This window comes from Melospiza georgiana, chromosome 3 (genome assembly GCF_028018845.1).
Source record: "Melospiza georgiana isolate bMelGeo1 chromosome 3, bMelGeo1.pri, whole genome shotgun sequence".
NCBI classification, from domain to species: Eukaryota; Metazoa; Chordata; class Aves; order Passeriformes; family Passerellidae; genus Melospiza; species Melospiza georgiana.
This window is the reverse complement of record NC_080432.1, coordinates 49539344-49561507: the sequence shown is the minus strand read 5'-3', so window position 1 is coordinate 49561507 and position 22164 is coordinate 49539344. Positions and strand designations below refer to the sequence as shown.

Sequence of the window (22164 nt, the reverse complement as noted above, 5' to 3'; positions counted from 1 at the left end):
TGCTTGGTCTGCCTTTGGCTCCCTGTGTGTTTTAAGGCATATTAGAGGTACAAAGAGGTGGAAGGGAAAGGCATGAGCACGCACAAAGTCTGCTGCCTGCTTCCACAGTGTCTGTGATTGATGGAACTGTGTGGCTGTAATGAGCACATGGCTACTGAACCAGCAGAATATTTCAAGCTTCATTCAGGGCTTGGGTCAACTGCTGCCCTCTTGAAGTAGGTAGGGGAGATGGAAGATGGCTGGACAAACCAGAATGTTTTTTGAGAATTGCTGCCAATAGAAACTGATAGGCAAAGAGATGGTTTAGGTTTGCTGGGGGATTTGTTTTCCATGGAACCAGAGCTAGCACAAGCCATCACTCTGAACATACTGGTAGCTTTCAATGCTGTGACCAATTTCAACCATGTCTATAAGGCAAACTAGAGCAAAAGGCGAGCACAACCTGAGGTCTGTGAACTTTGATGAACAGCTAGAGACAACTGAGCCAACTAATCCTCCCTGCTGAGAGCATGGACAACATTTAGTTTGGCAGCAGTTGTGCCAATGCATCTGCATCTATCAGCCTGTCCTGGCACTCACACCTGCCAATGGGTGCTACCTGTGTATGGACTGATGGAGTACTGGGATGGTGAAAATCTGAGCCTGGGGTGAGAGCTGCAGTGGTGGCTTGGGGCCCCAGGCTGTCTTACAGAGATGAACGCAGCTGGGTACGGAAGCAGGAGGAGGTGAGAGTCAGGACAGCACTGCCTTGTCTATGAATTTTCATGGTGGCTGAAAGCAGCCAGGGCTCATCCTGAAGCCAGTGAACAGCTCTAACTGTGACCTTGCTCTTTACTAAAGTTGTAGGATTAACCTCAAGCAGGACTAAGAGATCTTAGATCAACTAAGAGCTCTTTAGTTACAGTATCCACTAATTAAACTAAACCTTCCTTCCTTCTTCCTTAACCACAGCAGGTAAGCAAGAATTATTTTTGTGAGTGTAATTATAGACCAGCTCTAGTGTTTGTGATCCACCTCTTTTTGACTAGAAGAGTAACTGACCCTCCACCCTCCCCTGCCTAATTCTAGAAAAGTAAAGAGAGTTTGGCACTTCAAAAGTATCTCTTCCCTAAAGATCCTTCTTTCCAGAGTTTATTGAGAATGTTTTACTGCATTTTGACAGTATCTCCACTAGTCCTAGTGTCAGGTTCCAGCAGAGAGAGAGAAGCATCCTGGGAAGGACAGATGCTACTGCACATTTACCGTCACATGGACTTTAGTAAGATCTACTGTAGGTGCAGAACTGAAAGGGATGGAGCTTATGATATTTTTGGTTCCGTGGCTGACCTGAATATTGACTCACTTTTAAAAATCTCAAGTTATCCTTCTCCTTTTAATGCAGGGCATGTCTAGAAGACACAGCAAAACATTTCATTTGAAAAATATGAGAACGACCTGTTTCAGGATTTCTGAAAGAAACTCTTTCATCACTCTGGAGAAGGTCACAGTGAAACATCTGTCAGTCTCCTAATCTCTCTCTCCTTCCACTGAAAAGTAAGAGCTGATGGGAAGGTACAGTTCATCAAGAAAAGGAAATTCTCCCCCTTCTCCTCAGTATTTCTGAAAACCAGGCCATCATACTGTAGAGTGTTATTTGCAGATTTAGTGGGAAACATGCCTAAACCAGGAAAGAAAAAAAAAAAATTCCATGTGAATCAGCTTCCAAGTCAAACAGTTTCTGTAGGTCTGTGTTTGAAATCTTCCCCTTGGAAGCCTAACTTCAGGCATTAACTAATTCAGGTTCTGGTCTTATTAAAACAGAACGAGAAGGAAAAACCAGCCAGACAACTCCCTAACACTATTCTAATGTAAATTAAATCTAGTACTGAGAGGCTGATTCTTGTAAACACCCGAGGGCTGATTTTTGTACAATAAACACACAGAAAAAAGAAAGGGGGGGGGGAGGAAAGGAGCCAAAATATTACTTTTTTTTCTAAAAAAAGGTGATTTTATTGAGTTTTAATATACAGCTTTAATATGTTAGGGTAATCATACAAGATCTCTCTTGTGTTCAATTTACACATTACAATAGAGATGTGAGCTAAAATCTTTTGGTTTAATGTACAAAAGGAATCCAATGTTGTCCACTAGCAGCTTTGAACTTGGCAAGAAAGGTTCTAACGACTTTAAGTGCAGTAACAACCATACAGGATACAAAATGAATATAAGGACTTTTCGCCAAGGTATATAAACATTTGAAAACAAATTGTGCCTGCTCCACAGGGCAGACAACTAGCAAATTAAAAAAAAAGTCACTGACCAATGTTCCAGGGAAGGAGGAGCACCACCCTGTGTAACAGTTCTTATAAAATGGACTAAGAATATCTGTATCATAGAATTTGTACTGATCAGAAAAAAGGTCTGAAAAGAAACAGTAGGCAAGGAAATTAACAATCAAAAAATGACATAGTAATATAAAATATTTCCATCACTATTTAAATGCCAAATTAATCAAGCAATAGTAAAAAAAATCCAAAACAAAACAAAAAACATAAAACCAATGCTCTTCTGTTTCAAATAACAGCACTGGTTTTAATTATTTTCAAAGATTTTTTTTATGAACACACTATATACTTGTTTCTTTCATACAGAGCAATGTGTCCATTTGGTCTGTCACTTCAGTGAAGCTGATAAAGAACCAACCCATCACGTCTCACCTTTGATACACTTTAACCCTTTTCTCCCCTTCTGTTTGTTACTCTGGTGCCTTCTCTCCTCAAGTTAAATACTTTTCTTCCTTATCTTTATACAGTGCAGAGTATATGGGCTTAGGATGTGGAGATTTTCCTCTACTCCAGTTCACTCTCTGGTTCTGAGTTCAGTGGTGTGCAGTAGTTTGGCTTGTCTGAAGGCACGTACCCAGGGAGACACAGGCACTTGTAGGACCCCTCTGTGTTGATGCACTTGGCGTTCTTGCAGAGGGACATCCTGTTGTTCAGCTCGCTGCACTCATTCACATCTGCAAAAAGGAGACATCAAAAGACACATGTGCTTGAGTCTGGTGTGTAGTTAATACTCATTCAGTTCCAGCATTGTTAGGACCAGAACAATCTGCACAAATGCCCTGGGAGCTTTTTCTTTTCAGTTCCGATTGGGTGGAATTAGGCTGGGTCAAAAGCCCTAAAAGATGAATTGGGAAGAGGTGGAAGTTATCATAGGAAATCAATAGGGTATTAAAAGGCCTTAAACTGTTAGATTACCAAGCCCAAATTCAGCCCAGCTGCACAACAAAAGTAAGTAACCACTTACATGTGTTTATCTGATGACTGAAAAGTAACTTTTAAGAAAGAATCTCAAAGTTCTCAGCATAACATCTGTACTTTACCAGTGGAATACTTTAGGAGCTGCTGGTGCTGTCAGCTGAATAGCTGTGAGGACAAACTACCTGCACTCAATGTCACACAGCTTAGGTCTGACATACACAGCAGCTACATCTTTTCTTTCTAAGGAGGCCAGCTTGCCATAAAGCCCTGAAGATTACAAGGCACATGGGCAGCTCCTCCTCACAGAGCTGGGAGATTTCAGCTGTGTGACACAAAGCAAAATGCTAAACAGGTTAGTGCAGACCTTAGACTGAAATAATCACACTGTTTGTACTAGGCTGCTCTGTTGAGGGGTGGTTTTGCTTCATCTTCTCACTGACATTTGTTGTTCCCATGCTTAGCTGTTTTAATTGAAGATATAGATGTCTTGGTTAGTGAACATGCAGATTTACTAGTCTGAGAGTGAGATAAATAGTTGAGTGTGTTGACTGTTGAAGTCTGTGAAAATCAGGGGCCAAACTTCACTAGCTTCACAAACTTCACTATTTCACTAAATATGCATATTTAGGCAAAACACTCTGAATCCACTCTAAAAATCACTCTTCTGCTCTGGATCCAGTTCCATCCTCCTAGCTTACTTGAAGCCTTTGAAAAACATTTGGTCTGTACATTAAAGTCTTGATATAAGTTTAAGCTTAATTCCAAAAATGTGTATCTGTTCACTTCTACTCTCTTAACTGAACACAGCTGTAATGACCAAGATGCACTGAGAAACACAAAGACATTTTTGTAACAATAATTACTAGCCTTTGCAGTAAATGAAACAAAGCTTGGATCTTTAATACAATTCAGGTGATCATCCTTAAATTCTTTGTTCAAGGCCTCCTAAGGGGAAGTGAGTGAGTAAACTGACAGACTACCAGGAGATAACAGGGGATATAAGAGGTGATATGTTATCCTCACCAACACAGGTCATTTTGGCCATGTCCAGGTGATAACCATCAAAGCAGTCACAGGTGTAGCCCTCCTGGACTCTCACGCATCGGCCATTTTCACATCCATTCAGAATACCACATTCCTCTGCTTGTAGCTCCTCAAAGCTGTTCAGGAAACCTGGGAGGAAAAATAATTGCAAACAGGCAGGTTACAAAGCTATTGAATCAGTATACCCAAATATATAGTGGGAGACTGAAATTCTCTCAGAAGTTTATTGGAATGTGACTTGACTTTGCAGAAAATAGGTCAGCTCTAGCAGAGCTGCACCATCTGGAGTTTTAAATGTACCAGAAAAGTGCTGTGATATGTTTCAAGATGGAAACTGAATAACTTGGTTAACTCTTAAGTTTTATTTTGTGTTAAAAATCTGTGATTTTTTTTTTTTGGTAGAATGGAAACTCTAGAATTTCTTTGTTTATTTTTTAAAGGGTAAGTTAGTGTTTTCTAAATAGCACCCTTTATTTCAATTGTTATGTTTATCAGCCTTTAAGGAAACAAATGGTCACGCAATTTGGGAAAGTTTCTTAAAACAGGATTGTAGAAAAATAAGGTGAGTGTGTAGAGGGGTAAGAGATGCATTATAATTTATCCAGAAGAAAACATATTAAAAAAAAATCAATCCCAGCTGCCATAAGGAAAATAAGAAGAAATCAGAGACTGCTTTCCTGTTGTGGTTTTTTGTTAACAGCCCTTTGGCTTGTGCTTCAGTGACTGGTGCCAGTACAAATACCTATAATCTACCAATTCCTCCTTGTCATAATTCTAGATGGTGAGCAGTCAAAGCTCAAAGAGTTGAGCTTTTTTTTTTTTTTCATCTCTTATACAAAGAGTTGTCTTTGTATTCAGTGGTTTGTATAATGCTTTTTGTGCTCCCTGCCTTAGGGCTTTTGTGACAGTTATGCTTTTATATATAAGGAAGAATTTATACTTACAAAATTATTTTACATTTTTAAATGTTCAGAGATTGTCTCTAGGACTGAACTGTTCCTCTAAGTCCTAAGATTTTTTTCACCAGCTTTCTGCTCATGGAGCAGTGATGTAACAGGACTGCAGATGGCAGCCCATCACACCAAACAGACTTCTGTGGAAAAAGCTGAGAATGTTTGACTCATAAGTTTAATAGCACAATGAATAGAGAGGGGAAATTGGAGCTGGAGTGGAATAGAGTAGGATATATCTCTCCATCTGTCCTGTAACTGGTAGTGGCTCCTCCAACAAGCCAGCAACTTATTGAAAAACTGTTTACTGATTCACATTGCAACAGCTGTGATACAGTATTTGCTAAGCTAGCTTGGAATATGAATTTCTCCCTTCCTTATGTTTTTTTTTCTCTTGTCTTTTCTTATTTACTCCATTCTGTCTTGGTCCTTGAGGCCCTCTTTTCTACTGACCTGCTTTTTTCCTTTCCTATTCTGCCCTTTCCATATCTTCTTCCATTCTGCCATTTCCACTCCACTTCTCTTGCCTACCAATACTGTTCCTATCCTGGATTTTCTAGCATGGTGGGCTTCTGAGTGAGGATCAGGCTGGTCAGTAATATGTTGAGTGGCTTCTGAAGACACTGAACACATAATGTGAAGTAAGTACTTGCTGACAGATGTCACATCTCAAGAACATATATAATACACAGAAGGTATACAAGTGCACATTACATGGGAAACATTGCAGGCTTTCTCATGAGCCTTGTAAATCACTTCTCAGTGCAATAGTATTGAGGATATTGAGCACTGTCATGATGTAGGCAACCAAGTTTCATTACTTGCTGGAGACCTCTGGCAGAGCTTGTAGAGAGCTCAGGAGAGACCTCTAAAGTAAAAACCTCTTCTAATTTAGAAAACAGTGCCAAGAAAGGCAAAGGTGTCCTCCCAAATACACAGGTATTTTTTAAATTAAAAAGCCCCTCATAATTTATTAGAAATATAGCTTATATGTAGCACATAGGCATGTGCATAACTTATGTACACACATATTTTTTTTTTTTCTCTCCCTCCCTCTCTGTCATGAACTCAGTATGTTGCAATTTTAACTAGGTAAAACTAAAATATGTATCACTCACAGCAAGTTCTACTTCACAAAATATACTCTAGTTCAAAACAGCTCAACAGGACCTGTATTGTAATTCTGAGGTATGTATTTGCTTCTGTAGAAACTGACTGCACAATGACAAATACTGCACTGAAGTACATGGCCCTGCCATGGGATGGGAGGTATTGTTGTATTCCTCACACAGCCTGCAGCAGGACTGTGATCCTGAAGTCTCTGATGCCCCATCTGGTTCAGTGATAAGATGGGAGCAAGAGCCACGAGCTCTCAAGCCTCTGTCCTTAAGAGGTTGGAACTAGATGATCTTTAAGGTCCCTTCCCACTGCAGCCATTCTATGGTCTCAGCTGTGGATTCAAAACTTTCCACAATTTATCGTATTTATTTACCACTAAATTATATACCTTGTTTATACCTTGTGAAATGCTTTGTTCCAGATTAACAGCACATTAACATTGCTTTTCCAGTCATTGTTCTGGGTTTTCATGGTGTAATCAGTAGTTTTCAGCTGTGAGACATTTCAGTTACACATTAACACTCAGAAACACTGACTGGGGAAGAACAGAGTGGCAACTTGCAGGCCATACATATGTAAAGAATGAGAAATTACCAGCTCCTTCTGATACTTCCACTTTTTTCTCTAAAACTGTGTTGAAATACTCTGGACCTATACAGGGTGCCTGATTTTGAGGAAGATGCTGAAATCTGTAAGCATTTATCTCATACAAATGTTAAAAGTGAGCTGGGCCTGACCCAACATAAAGAGCCCTGATATTCCTCAGGTACAAGCAAGATGCTGTGTGCAATCCCTCACACCCTGCTTGGCAGGCCAGAGCATCCAGCTTCAAGTCCATACATGTGGGTATTCTCTGATCACACTCTGCTGTACATGTTCTCTGTTGGGCAAGAATGACTTGCATGGTCTCATTTCACCCATACAAGTTCTGCTGGGAAATCATGGAAAGATGAAGAGTTGTTTTTTTAATGCACTCTGGAGAAATCTGTCCCATGCTCCAAAGGAAAATCAATTTGTGAGAAGGAAAATTGGCAAGCCTTTTGACCTTGAGCTGTAAAACTGTTGGTAAACACAAATTTAGTACACTTGGCACAAAGTGTTTCACTAGATTAAAAATGAATTGTACCCTGAGCCCAACTGGACTCTCACACAAACCTGGCTCTTGAACTGGAACACCTGAGTGAAAGCTAGTATTGTAGGAATAACTAAAGCATAAATAGGCCACACTACCCAGAAGCAAAGAAGAATGAAACTGGCTACAGGGAAAAAAAACTGAAGTAAAAATCTCATTTCAAGTCTTTTTCATAACAGAGACTCTGGCTTACGGTCTTCAACGAAGTATGGATTGGTTTCTGGAGTGTAGTGCTCCTCAAAGTCAACCAAAGCATCCTGTCCATATGGCCGGCGAGATCCTGGAACGGGAATGTTGCACAGCTGGGCGTAATCCTCTGAGGGGGGGAAGAAAATAAGATACAAAAGTAAACACACTTGTAGCACAGGCTGCATTACATTAGTCCCAGTGAGCTGTGGTTCATGTTTGCTGGAAATAAACTTTTCTTCCTAGAAACACCATAAATCTGCAGAAAAGAAAATTTCCAGAAAGCATTCTCTCTTCAAGAAGGATGTCATTAAAATGTTAATGAGCCAAATATATACTATTAAGTCATAATAGGGATAACACCAGGGACAGATTTGAGTCAATAACTGTACAAAAAGTTATAGGTCAGGTTCTTCTGCTCTGCATGAGAAACAAGAGCTGAGGGATGCTGTGTATCCCGCTGCTGATGCACTTCTCTCCAGGGCTGTCTCTGTTTATACTCCTCGTTCTGTGGAACAAAGGCTATCCCAGACCATCATGGCTGCTAGCAGGAGCCTCCACAAGGGAAGTAAATTGGGGCAGGTACAGCCAGTATTTCTAGCACTATCAGCCAAGCTGCAGAAATCAGAGTGAAAATATTTCTAGAATAGCCCACACTTATCTACAAACTGTATCTTAAACCCACAGCATTAAAAGTGTGAGTGCTGTTCAAAGTCTCCTTGGCTGTGAAGCTCAGAGCATGGGGAAACACACAGAAGGAGTTACATCTGATTTTGTGCCTCTCTCTAAAAGCTGAGCAACACAAGTTAAGATCAAAGCAACTTTTCATTTTAGGTGTCAGAGTCCATGTTTGAAATGCTTAAGCAGAGTTTGATTCTTATAAATCAAATAAAAATTGTGTCAACTCTGTTTCTACTACCCTTTACTAAAACACAAACAATGGAATTTATTTGAAAACAGAAATATTGTTAAAATAGAGCAACCCAGGTGCTCCCTTACTGTTGCTACAGTCTATTCTGCTTCTGGTTCTGTGAAGATTGCCTGGTGTTCTGAGAATCAGGCAGAGAAAGGACGGGAAAGAAAAACCACCAAAAGAGAGGGAGGAAAAAAAGCCCTAAGCAGATGCAGAATCCAAGAATTGCAGATGGTTGCAGAGCCAGAAACCTCATGCTGTGTAGAACTGTCCCAGACAGCAAATAGTTGGATAAGTCCAGACTGCCTCTAGACAGTACAGAGCACAGCCCTACTTGCTGTCCAGCACTGTAATTTTATTTTTACAGGTAGTATCTCCTCCACCTGGAACGATTTTATTTTGTACTGAAAACACCAAAGTGTTCAAATAGTCTGTTTGAATTCTGTGGTCAACAACTTGGCCCTTTGAGAGCACAAGACAGAGCAGTACAGGCAAAGCTTGTCTGTGCACACCCAGAGCTGCCATGGCTGGCAGTCCAAGTCTGCAGCATGAACTCCCCAGAGAACTGAAAAATCATTGTAAATCCCACCACATTCTGCTGCAAGAGCAAAGTGGTTTCCTTTGAGGTATGTCCTCCAGAATATATTTATATACAGTAATAACATCCAAACACCACTTTCCTCTCCCAGAGAACAAAGTACACTGCCCAAGAGCAACACCCCAGGGCACAGGAAACAAAGCCAGCATGGCAAAATAAACAACATATAGCAAAGGTTGCTTACATCCCTGACTGCACAGCTTCCCACTGAGACAGTGTGATAATGAGCACAGTTTTAAAAGTTGTCATAGGACCAGAAACACCTCATTTTTATTTCCCCACATCTAACCCCTTCATGCACGGGGACAAGTTATCATCTCAGAATGATCCCTTCATTCATACGGAATGGACACAGAGGAAAGCTATGCAGCATAGTAAAAGCACTTTGTCACAGATGCCCACAAATGTTCTTGGCAAAGGAAATCTGTGTTCTACCACAAAATACTAATTCATCTGGCTTGTGTGGAAGAAACCACCACATAAAAACAGTCAGTGAAAGGCAAAGGGACAAGACAAGCAGCTTTTAGGGATCACTGCCTCTTCCAGATGAATGTGATCTGATGGGAAGGGCTGAGCAGAACCTGTATACTGGCTTCCCAGATTACTCAGGGCTAAGCTTGCCATTAGTGATACTAGTAGTTATAAACAATGTTTTAGTTCTGAAGAAAGCATTTGGAACTTTTGAAAATCCATAGAGCTGGAGGTCTCATGTACATGAGAGTTGTGTAGTTTGATGATTGTGCAAGACTATTTTATATTGCATGTCTGCCAATGCAAAGTTGTTCAACATCTAAGGAAGAATTAAGAAATGTTGACAAGAGAAACTTGTTTCCTGCCCCACTGGTCCCTCAAAAATCAAGTTCTGAATGTCTGCATTTTTAGGTCTTATACCTGTAATACTCTCTTAATACTGTATGTTCTGTTTAGCTGTCCAAGTAGTATAGACTAAATCTCTTGTCTTTTAAATTGTGTTGATTCAGTCAACTAGGTGCTCGGGCAATAAACCCAAAGGGAGCAATAGCAACTCACCTAAGAAACCAACAGTAGAAATTCAGAAATAACAATGGTAAGTTATCTATTCCACCTTTCTCAGCTTGTCTTTTTTTTTTTCTTTCTTTCTTTTTTTTCCATTTTTTTCCCAGGGGAAAAAAGGGTGTGCAGAGAGGAGAGTACAAAGACTGAAAGGTATACAGGGGGCCACATTCTGGAAAGGTCATGAGAACTGGTGTTTTGAAATAAGGTAGACTTGAGACTTGGATCCCTGACAGAAATGAACCCATCAGAGTGCCCCTGTGGAGGACAGAACAAGTTACAGCAATGACACTTTCTGTTATTTTAAACTTTTCCCCTTGTTATGCTATGTTCCTACAGTTCGAATTAAAAATAATGTATTTGGGGTCACTGTGATGTATATTGGTCACAGTTTCCCAGGGGAGGGAACTACATGAACAGAGTGCTGTAAGATTTGTGGGTGAAAGCATGACTGGTGCACAGAAACTTGCAGGCAAGTATTCAAATGGGAGAACAGCATGACATTGCCCTAGGGAAATGACAACAGGAGACTGAGATCAAGAAGGAGGTAAGGGGGCAGAGACCAAGACAGAACGTGTAACTATCCCTGAATGACAGAAGCATTTTAGTTGTCACAGAAATTATTGCTGACTTTGAAACTAATCTTTCAAGTAAAGTTGAAAGAAAATACTCTATAATTCACAATGAATGAAGAAATCTTTTTATATAGGGGTTTATTTTTTCTGTTCACTCATCTCTTGGCTGTGATTAGGGACAATATAACTACAATTCAAGAGAAAAAAAAATCCCTTTTTTTTAATAAAGCTTAGTCTACATTGGTCCATGTGTCTCTAAGTTTTTCTCATAACTTGCAAATGAAACACAGAGACAGCTTGTTGTATACCTTAGGGTGGCTATTATCAAAGGAAGCTGATGCATGCTTCCAAAAATGTAAAGGACATTTTTAAAGTCAGAAGTATTGCCTATTAAACAAGTGTTAGGGGATTACATCTAGACACACATGTGTACTGGCACAGACGTCAGCTGTAATTGGTGATGAAAGCTTGGCTGACAGAGATGACACAATATAAATTGCATGAACTTAGTGGCTTTTAGGTGCTTGTTAGCCAAAATGCAGCTGTGGCAAATGTGCATCTAATTTGCATATAGAGTTGTAACTGAGCAAGCTCTTGTGAGTCTTACTTGTACCCAGAGGCCTAACATTCCTAATGTCAGAAACATTATTCCATATTTCATGTATTTAAAGCAAAATATTAGATAAAAAGCTTTTCCTGACACAAACATGAAACAACTACACCACAGCCAGTCCAGCTCCTGTCCATAAAGAAAGCTTTATTTCTGTTCCAGCTCCTCAGAATTGTCACCATCACACACAGAAGAAGCCAAGACTAAGAAACCAAACCAGATCCTTCAAGTTATTTAAGAACGTAACAGTTTCAGCAAAGGTTCTGGACATCAATCTAAATTGGTTAAGTTTCTGCTGTCTCAGCACACTGCATCATATGAGAACTAAAGCTAATGGTATTTCTGCTCTATATTTAGATGTGCTATTTGAAAATTTTGAAAACTTCATTGATGCTGCCTATGGATAAATGTTAAGGTTTGCAGTGAACAGCATTGGTATCTATTCTACAGCACAAGAAAAAGGTAAAGGTGTCAGTCTTAAAGGCTATTTTTTATTAGTTAAGAAGGATGTTTATATCCTCTCGTGAACACACTCTAAATAAAATAACTGGGAAAGATTCACAGTGCATGTAAATCTCTTGCTAAGCTGAAGTAATTACCAAATTGATTGTCTCAAAACCTCTTGGTAGTGACCTTTTGTTCCACTACTAATGCTGCTCAAGTTTCCTAAAATGATCTTGCCATTCCTTTTGCTCCAAGTAGAAAGTTAAAAGTTGGAGTAAAAGTCAGGTTGTTTCTGACACAACTTTGCATATGGCTTTCTGACTCCTTGCTGATTTCCATGAACACTTGGAATGTGAGGTTCCATGAGAAAGAACATGTAGCCAAAGCTACTCTGCATGTCTCTCCTAACCTTCAGAAAAAGCACTGAAACTCTTCATCAACAGAAATTAAATCAGCGAAAAAACTGCACAACCAAACACAAGAATTTGAATATTCAAGGACCAATCACTGCAATATTTTAAACCCAGAGGACAGAATCCATTTGACCAGAGTCCTTACCACAAAGGAAGAAGCCACAATGCCATCCTAAATGGAAAGATGAGCAATGATCTACAGAAATGAATCCAGTGCCTCCCTGCTCATCTTTACCATCCCAAAAGAGGAGAGATGAAAACTCATCCTTTACACACATTGGTTTTTCCCTGTACTTCCAGATCTTTATGAGTGACATCAGCCAGGACTTTAAGGGAACACTATGTTCTCATAATATGGAAGCTCAGCCCAGAACTTACTCAATGTTTACAAAGGATACACAGAGTTCCTTTGCAACAAAAATGCAACCCAAACAATCTGTTCTGCCAGAAATGGGTAGAATTCAATTCCATGTAGGCATCTCTGAAGGTCTGCATCTGAATTAGTTGTTCATTGTCCATTTTAATCCATGGAAAGAGAGAAAGACCTCTAGGACAGCATCTCATTGTAAAGAACATGTCTAGAACAGATCAGGGGACTATATTGCTCAGGGCACTGATTTATCTTTCCAGATGGAAGGAAAAACTGGCAGCACTGATGTGGGTTTCTGTATAAAAACCACAATAGGAAATTGTCCAAGATAAATCCTACACTATACAACAGCCCAGGTGATCCACATTACCCACTACTCTCAGTGTTCTCCCAGCATGGGTTTTGCAAATGGTAAGGTGGAGATAAAGAGAAACATCAAATACAATATGAAGAGCAGTTCTTTATGTGACTTCTAATGCCACAGAACATCTGAAACATCTACTGACTGGAGATATACCATTGTCTTTTCTGTAGATCTAAACATAAAGTGGTTCCCATAAAACCCCACAAAGTAATAGAATTCAAAACTTAAAGAGTAGAAAAATTATTTCTAAGGGTACACACATAAGCAGGCTGATAAACAGAATGCTGGTGCCTCTTCCGGGTGCTTTAGAATGTGTTCATGACATTATCTTAGTACTCAAACCAACAAAAAGTCTAGGTTACAGATGTAGTAATGTACCCCCATTCTCAATAGTTATTAAAACATCTGCTAAAGCTGCTGAGTCCCAGACCTACCTCACCCTGGTTTTCTGTATGAAAGCTTCTCCAGGCAGCCAGCTACAGAAAAGAAAGTACCTCCTTAACTGTCTGACATCTCTTTGGTTCAGGGGCTCCTAATACCACCTTACAGCAACTTCAGGTGTTATTGAAGCAGAGGTGGTACTGCACTGCAATAGCCTCAAAACGATCATTTTGCAAATACAAAGATAGGCTGTTTCTGTAAATTAAATGCTGACCCAGCACACCACATCACTCAACATTTTCTAGATGATAGTTCTATCTCCTCTCTTCAAATTTCCTGTAACCATATACCTTGCCTAAAATCCATCCCAGTTCCCCTAAGGGTCTCACAGGAATTTCTGGAGTCTCAGAACATTTATAGTTCAGGTCCTACGAGTTCAAGTTAACTTGAGGTGTATATGGCTTTATTTTGGATTTCAGATTTTTTCAGTCTGGGGCAGTTGCTCTGTTTTCTGGCATGGAGGCTCTGACCCAGCTGCTAAACCTATTGGTGCTTGTCCTGCTACCAGTTACTAGACCATGGACTCTGGATGGAGAGAGTTGGGCTGGTAGGCACTAACAGCAAATTGACAAAGGAAGCAGCATTTCCAAAGGCCAGGCATCCAACATGTATTTTTTTGTGTGGGTGCAATGAAGAAAGGATGATTTGCTCTTGTTTTCTAAACCAAAAAGTATCCAATTTTCTAATTTTTGTCAACTGGTCAGTTTCTACAGATTGCCAATGACAAGCCCAAAATAACACAGAAGTGTTTTAAGAATAACTACTAAACTTCCATTACTGTTCTTTGGGCAAACACAGACTAATGACACTGTGAGCTCAGAGAGAATACATTTCAGTAGTCAACATTTTGGTATTGATGAAATCTGTGAAAGTCTTTATCCGCAATGATGATATACTAAGATAACTGAAATAATTAATTACAAGATAATTGAACGTAATTGAAAACAACTTCTTTACTTCTCTTGTTTGCACAAGTCAGATGTACTCAACCATAGCACTACAGCTCATGCTGCCAGTATTTTGATCAGGACTTTGAACCAATATTTTGAGTTTGTTCTTAAAGTTGTCACCGAAATACTTATCAGTCTTACTGTTGTTAGGATGTTGCTGTTGACATTCGTTGCAATATCAAAAAATCCTACTTATTTTTGTCTCAGTCTCTGAATGTTTGGAGTGGAATTTGTTTAATTAAGTACTGATTATTAGTTTTTAGAAACAGTAGTAACCATGTAAGTTCTGTTTTCAGGCTGATATTAAGATTGTATTTCTTTTTGCTTAATATGGATAAATTCTTACAAGAGTGCTCTATCTTCTCACTGGTTTTATGATGGATCCTACTCAAACAGCGTATCTAAATCTTCCCATGAAAAAATGGAAGCACTTTAAAGACAAGTTGGGTTACAAAAGCTAGAGCTTACTTTTTAATAAAGCATTAATATCTTTAGAAGGGACTTGCAAAAGTATCACTTATGGTGATAGGCTTGTATTTCCTTCTTTCTAAGGGTGGTGACTAGATCTTCAAATACAATGGAACTATAAACAAGGTGAAAGGAAACCACAGATCTGTACTATGATCCAACTCCTTTCATGGTGGAAGTCTTGTGGTAATAATGCTTTTCACATCGGCAGGTCTTCTTTAACATGTGTTAAAAATCTTCAGAAAGCCCTTAACTAGGGAAAGAAGCAAACACCTTCAGTAGTAAACCCAGCCAACACAATACCTAAGTATTTAAAAATGGAGAAATTCCAGGTTCCCCAGCCAGGACCCGAACCTGTGACCTGATGGCCTGGAGGTGTGAAAGCACTCTCCTGAGCCAATGATATCACTGTAAGGGCTACGGACTGAAGACATGTCAAATGAATCATTTGTTCAGTTCAGTCAGCTTCAAATTTTTCTTGGTAAATGTTCCTGAACACAGAGAAAGGCTTCCAGGTTTCTGTGTGGGTGAATGCACATGTGTGTGAGGACAAATGAGCACATACCATCTCCACTAAAAAAATGAGAGCTTGCATGTTTGTTCTGACATATTAAACATTAACTAGGCTTTTATTTTTAGCTATTTTCCAATCTATAGGGATAACTTAAAGTATTTGGGATCAAAGGTATGCCTCAGTTTCAATTAAAGCAGATACTTCTCAATGCAAATGAAACCACATAAAAGTTATCTTGTGTCTGGAGGGAGAAAGATTTTATTACCCAACATAATGTTCTTCAGCTTTGACGAAGGATCATCCAACTGATGTTTAGGATGGTATCCATTGGGAACCTCCACGTAATTTTTAAAATGAATTTCTCAATTTCCTTCATAAGCTATTGGGGATTTGCACCCCACTGTTGGCACAGAATCCAGAATCCTGTGTTCCTAATGATCAAAATACATCTAGTATTTTCAGACTGAAATAGTTCCAATTTTTTACTGCACTTTTGTTTAAATTAAAAGCTTCTGGGAATCCTCCATGATTGTGCTCTAGAGGAGAGTCTTAGAATTTGTAGTCTTTGTTCTGCAGCTATGTTTGAAATTTTTCATCTTCCTTGTGAGGCAGGTTCTCTTTGCCTGACCATGTTGGTGGTCCTTATCTCTTGCTTTTCAGATTTATCCTGCTTTAAATGTAACTAGCTAGAAATCTCCAGAAGTAAATCTCATACCTAATTTAACTCTAACAGGAACAGCTTTTCTTTGTTCCCTCAGGATTGCATGACACAGATGGGTCACTCTCACCACGTGATGAACTTTGTAAGAGGAAAAACTCCTCTAATCTGCTCAATCTTTCCACTTGAGGAGTTCCAGGCCATAGCAACGATTCTTGCTATTAGCTGTTGCTCTATATTTGTCTTTCAAATACAGGGCAACATTACATTTCTTTCCACTGCATTTATTATTCTAGCAGGTATAGTAATTTGATGTCCTCATGTAAGATTTGTTCTGACAAAGACATTTCAAAGATTTCCAAATCTTATAAATCAAGCTGCTGTCATGCCCTGTTTTTCTTCTTCAGTCTCTTCCTGGGGTAAGCATCAGCCAGCACTTACTCTAGCCAAGATCATCAAAATCAGATGCTTTTTTTTCAGTTGCTGCATTTCCAAAGCAAACTCAAACAAGTAAAGATATCTAAGAACAGGTTCAGGGACCTTGCAAGTAAATTATAAAAGCATACAACCCAAGCAGACAGAAACAGCCACATTAATGCTGCACTGAGCCTCTCTACGTAGTTTTTTAATTCCTGGTTTTTTCCTACAAGTAAAACATGTATTGCTTTAGCCACAACACTACCATTAGAGTAACAAAGGCCCAAGTGAAAATCCAGGAATGTGCACAATAAAATGCTTTACCAGTGCAGGTTGGTATTCCTACATGGTAAGGTATGTCACTGAAAGACATATTTATAGTAAGAAAGCTGCATCCAAACTAAGCCTTGGAACAGTTTATATAGGGGGGGAAGAAGTTTGTATTGTACCACCAGACTGTGTAACCAGGGCTGATGTATCTCAGGCAAAGCATGACATCTACCTATGCTGCTTCCACTAGCCCCTCCTCCAGAACCCAGAAATAAATCTGTGTGTCAAAGACATGTCTCTCTGTATCCATTCAGCTTTTGTAGTCACCACAAGTAACACCTTCTACCTGAAATATCATAGAAAAGTATCTGATTTCCAAACATGTAAACAAAATACAGTCTTTTACAAATACAACAGCCAGCTTTCTTTTTAACACTAAACTATTGTATTTGCTGGGATGCCCTGATGAAGGCAGGAATGATGCATCTGACTCCATGTTCTCAGAAGGGTGATTTTTTACTTTATTATACTATATTTTATTAAAGAATACTATACTATACTAAAGAATACAGAAAAGATACTTATTGAATGCTAAAAAGATAATAATGAAAATTTGTGACTCGTGGAAAAATCTTGCCAGAGTTTTGACACAGTTTGGCCCCAATTGGCCAATGAGTCATAACAACTCACACCAGAATCCAATGAAACAGTATCACCTGTGGGTAGACAATCTCCAAACACATTCCACATGAGCACAACACAGGAGAAGCAAATGAGATAAGAATTGTTTTCCTTTTCTCTGAGGCCTCTCAGCTTCCCAGGAGAAAAATCCTGGGCGAAGAGATTTTTTCAGAGAATGTGAATGCCACACTAAACTACAGTCCCTGGAAATTCTTCAGTCCTTATTGGTAACCCATTTCTCTTAACTAGAGGGGCTAGGGGTTTTCTGTTCTTTCTCAAGTTACTGGTGCAGGTGCAAATGCAAGGGATGAAAGCAATGGAGTGCTCCAAGCACTGCTGGAGCAGTGCTGTGTGTGTTCCTTACCTGACTCCTTCATGGGACACAGGGCGCACTGCATGCCCCAGGCCTCCCCGTACAGGCAGCAGCACTCCGTGTACGTCGTCTGCTTTCCAACCAGCGGGCGACTACAGACAAAATCGTCACTTAGGTGCTGCCAGCAAAGGTCCTGGTAGACCTCAGCTTCTTCAGTTTGTTCTGATGGAGAAGACAGGATTAGGTCATTGTCACATCACTGTTATTTAAATAAGACGCTGGTATAATGATAAAATTTGTAAATTTAAATTAGAAAAATAACTTAGCTTTACAGACTTTGCTGAATACAAATTTAAGCTTAGAAGTCATGATCTTTTTTAAGGTCATGAGGTGGCTCATCCCTTGAATGTTCAGCTTTGGAAAAATCTTACAATGTCCTGAGTTGTCACATTAGGCCAATTTAAAAGCACATTGTATTGCATATCCAAAAACCAGATCTTTCTAAATCATAGTCACTGCTGAACACTTAACAGGGATTCAGCTCGGCTCCCATGGAAGTTAACAGAGCTTGACAAAAAACAGCATTGGGAGAGAGGTGAATATTTGGGGAACTCCATCCACACAATAGATCTTTAAAAGTTGTTATTTCGCTTTTCTTATATTGCAATCAATGCATCTGAAAGAACTGTTACAACTAGGGCAGAGCTCAACAAAAATTTTACATGGTCTCCCTGGGAGACTGGACAAATACTTGGAAGACAGAGTCCCATTAACTAAACAGACAAACTACATCAGTCTCAGGAAATCCCCTGAGCTGAAAATAGCTGGAGGCTGAGAGAGTGCTGGGGAGGGTGAAGAGAAGTATTGTTTATCTGCCCTCCTGGTCTCCAATCATCCACTTACAGCTATTGTTAAAGACAGAACACTGCTGTGAACTACTGTCACATTCTTATGAACATTAACAAAAATCTGTATTTTTGTCCAGGCTGGAATATTTCAGAGGCATAATAGTTTTGACACAGATCTCAGAAGAAACCATTCCCAGTCCCAGCAAGTTCTGATCACTGCTGATCAGAAGGAGAGGAACTGTAAACTTAATCTTCCACTTGGAATGTAAAAACCTCAGCACAATGGTTTTGTGAAGACATCTGCAAGGTTTTGATTTTGTTCCAACACAGAGTGAAAAATAAGTGTTGTCACAAAGCAAGGTTCTGTTTTGTCTGTGCATATCCATTTACCGCATTTTCACATTATGCATGGCTGAGTACAGAACCGAAACCTCACTCAAGAGCAAAACAGACTTCTGAAAGCATGAAGGTGATCACAGCTTAGATACCTATTCTACTAAGAGCTTGGCAGAATATGCAGTGAAAAGCAGCAGTGGGTCTCTGCAACTGACTCCAAATTCTGCGGGCAGCAAAAGAACCAGCCTGCCCCCTCCCCCTGTGCATGAGGGGGACATTGCCAGTAGCGACACAAGGCTTGAGTGCTCTGTGCTGGCTGAGATGTTCACTGCTGTGTCAGCCGAATGTCTCATGACAGAAGACCCTTTGGGCTCTTGCATTCTCTTCACATCCTAGATGAACCCAAAGGACAATCCTGCTCTTGGTTTGTTTAACTGAAGATTGAACAATAGAAATGCTGTGGTTCTTTCACAGTTTCACGCAACAGGGTGACCACATCACTCCTAAAAATCTCAGCCTTACAATTTGGAGTGACTAAAGCAGGCATTCAGTCTGTATTCCCACTTCCTTTTACAGAAGCATCTCAGGAAAATTCACTGCAAGTTGCAGGAACCAGAGGTCTGGATTTATGGCTATACAGTGCCAGCATTAAATCAAACCCATTGTAACACTTCTGTCGAAGACATGAATGGCATAGACAAAGCTGTGCAGACTGCATAATGCTCTGGATTTCTGAGAGGTTTCCAAGAATCTCATAATATCTAACTTTTTTTTTCTGAAATAAGTGTCTATTGAAATTAAAAGCACACAAAAAAATGTTACTTCAACACTGATGCTGAAGCCCACAGCTTGAAACTGTGAGCTCAATGTACCTTCAAAGTTAATCAATTGAAAGCACACATACAATTTTAGCTATTTCCTCCTATATCCTGTCATTCTTGTTTTTATTTTACTTTGGTAGAACTGAATCTTGAGACTTAGCCTGCAGCCAAACCCCAGCCTTACTGAGACAGCAAGCAGGCTGTGCCTCATTACCTACAAGGCTGGACAAGGCAGACGCAGAGCTGGTGAACTGGCTGAAGACTCCTCAGCCCGAGCCTAATCTCACAATACTTCCAGCAATGTCCTGTCTGTATGGGCAAAGTGAAGCACTGTGGAGTCCTACATCACGGTGCCTTCTGGATCAACAGACGACGGTCCAAGCATTGCCTTCCAAAATCCTCCAGAAGAGCAGGCTCATCCAAGGGTGACCCAGTCTAAGCTTAGACTTTGGGTCTGTAGCCATGTCAGCACCACCTCGTAGAGGTGTACTCACTTCAGTAATATGTATAATGGATCATACCACTTGAATCTGCTGGTCTGATGCATCGCTTTTCTGTTGCGTCCAAAACCATTGGGTGTGTACAGAAACAGTTGTAAGATCCTTCTGTGTTAATGCACTGGCCATCAATACAGCTGTGTGGGTCCTGACATTCATCCGTGTCTTTAAAATGGAAGGAAATGTATCAAGGAAAGCCAGCACAAAGTATTTGCATTGTGTTAATCTATGTTTCTATTTTCTTATATTAGGAGCAGACTTCCCTACAAGCCTTCAGTAAACTACCACAAATACCCACTGCTGGCAAAAAAATCCTACCTGTGCCCATGGAGAAGGACAGACATCTGAAGGATGCTGACCTCTGATCCTCAAGTCTTAGGGAGTTAGTACAGAGAAGTACTTGGGAGGATAAAGAGGCTTGTTGTAGGGGCTGCAGTGCCAGGAATACCCTGCACTCAAGTATAGTTGCTACTGCCTCCCACATTCCTCTCCCTTCAGGACAATACCAGCAGGCAGGTAGGCATACTCTTAGTGATTTCTTGTGAGCTTGTCAGAAGAAGAGATCACCTTACCTAGCCATGGTAGTTATTTTTCTTAGTTTGTCTTGGAAAGCAAAAGCTGAAATTTAGCTTAAAGGGAAGAGCAGGCCACTTCAGATAAATTACATGTAGTCAGCTAAAATTCCACCCTTTGTAAAGAATAATCACAGAATCCCAAGGTAAAAAGCTCCCTTATTGCAGTTGCAAAAATTGCTTCCTTTCATTATGGTATTTTGCACATTATACATGGTTCTCTGCTTACAAAGCAAAAGTCAGGGTCATGGTCATAAGTAATTTTCAGTTGAATACCAGAACCAAAAGAGTACAAGGTTGTGCAGGCTAAAATGGGCTTATCAATGACCTCAACTGTAATTTCACATTGCATATTAACTCCATGGGGAAAATAGCTGTCCTTGAAACAAAAAAGAAGTCTGCATTAATTTGATTTAATATAGTAAACCCAGAACACCTACCAAATGAAAGGTGAGCTTCAACATACAGGCTTTCACTGCTCACCTCATACACAAAGAACAGAAGGCTAAACTGTCCCTTGGCAGAGTGAAGCAGCAGTGTGCATGTGAGGAGGGAGCTCCCTCTGATCACTCTGTGTTGCCTGCATTAAGGCTGGCACCAGTTCTTGACTGTGCACTCAAAGGAGCACAATAGGCTGTTCTGGAGATGAAAACTCCTGGGAGTAATTTGCTGAAAAAGGAGGCAAATAAAGCAAACCCTGCTCTACATGCCACAGCCATGTCATCCAGAATTGCTGCTCAGCCAAGCGGAAGGAAGGGAAATGACCCAATGCATCTTACAAAACTGCTACAGGAGTCCAGAGGCCCAGTGTTTCTCCCCTTACTGGAAATGCCACAGTTGTGATGGGAATCCTGCTGCAGGAGTCTGCTTGTTTTGCCCATCTGCATACTATTATAGTGACAAGACCACTTTAAATAAACTTACCAAAGCACTGGAGCTTAACAGGGTCATAGTATGTGCCTTGTTTGCAGTAGCACTCATAACCTGGCTGTGTATTCAAACAGAAGCCGTTTTTACAGATTTCTTGGCCAAAGAGTTGGCATTCATCAGCATCTGGGGAGAAAACGTAAACGTTGTGTTACCATTGTTATTATGATGCCATGTAGACAAGCAAGATGGAATAAATCCTATACACTTCTCTGTTCAAGCAAACTTCAATTTAAACAGAAAATCCCAGGAGCACAGATATCCACAGAAAAAAACCCCTCAGACAACTGGTGTGGAAGAGGCGATATAGCCAGAGTGGAAATGGAAAAATTGGTGGACCCTTACTTTCCCTTGTCAGAATTAAGTCCTGTGGCACAGAGAGAACGGAATAATCTGCAGTTTTCCTTTAGTTCCTTTGGTATCAGATTGCTCCTAACTCCAAGCAAAACAGATGAACAA

At 40.1% G+C, this 22164-nt stretch overlaps 1 protein-coding gene across 1 annotated transcript in view; it reads right to left on the bottom strand.

Moving 5' to 3' along the window:
* Positions 1 to 1964: 1964 nt before the first annotated feature.
* Positions 1965 to 22164, bottom strand: part of LTBP1 (latent transforming growth factor beta binding protein 1) — a 187590-nt gene continuing 167390 nt past the window's right edge. The window contains exons 28-33 of the mRNA XM_058019741.1: positions 21703 to 21831; positions 20231 to 20371; positions 17756 to 17926; positions 7681 to 7803; positions 4266 to 4415; positions 1965 to 2998 (exon numbers count right to left, since the gene is read on the bottom strand). Coding sequence (XP_057875724.1) covers positions 2829 to 2998; positions 4266 to 4415; positions 7681 to 7803; positions 17756 to 17926; positions 20231 to 20371; positions 21703 to 21831 — 884 coding nt within the window. The 3' untranslated portion in view covers positions 1965 to 2828. The remainder of the gene's footprint in view (positions 2999 to 4265; positions 4416 to 7680; positions 7804 to 17755; positions 17927 to 20230; positions 20372 to 21702; positions 21832 to 22164) is intronic.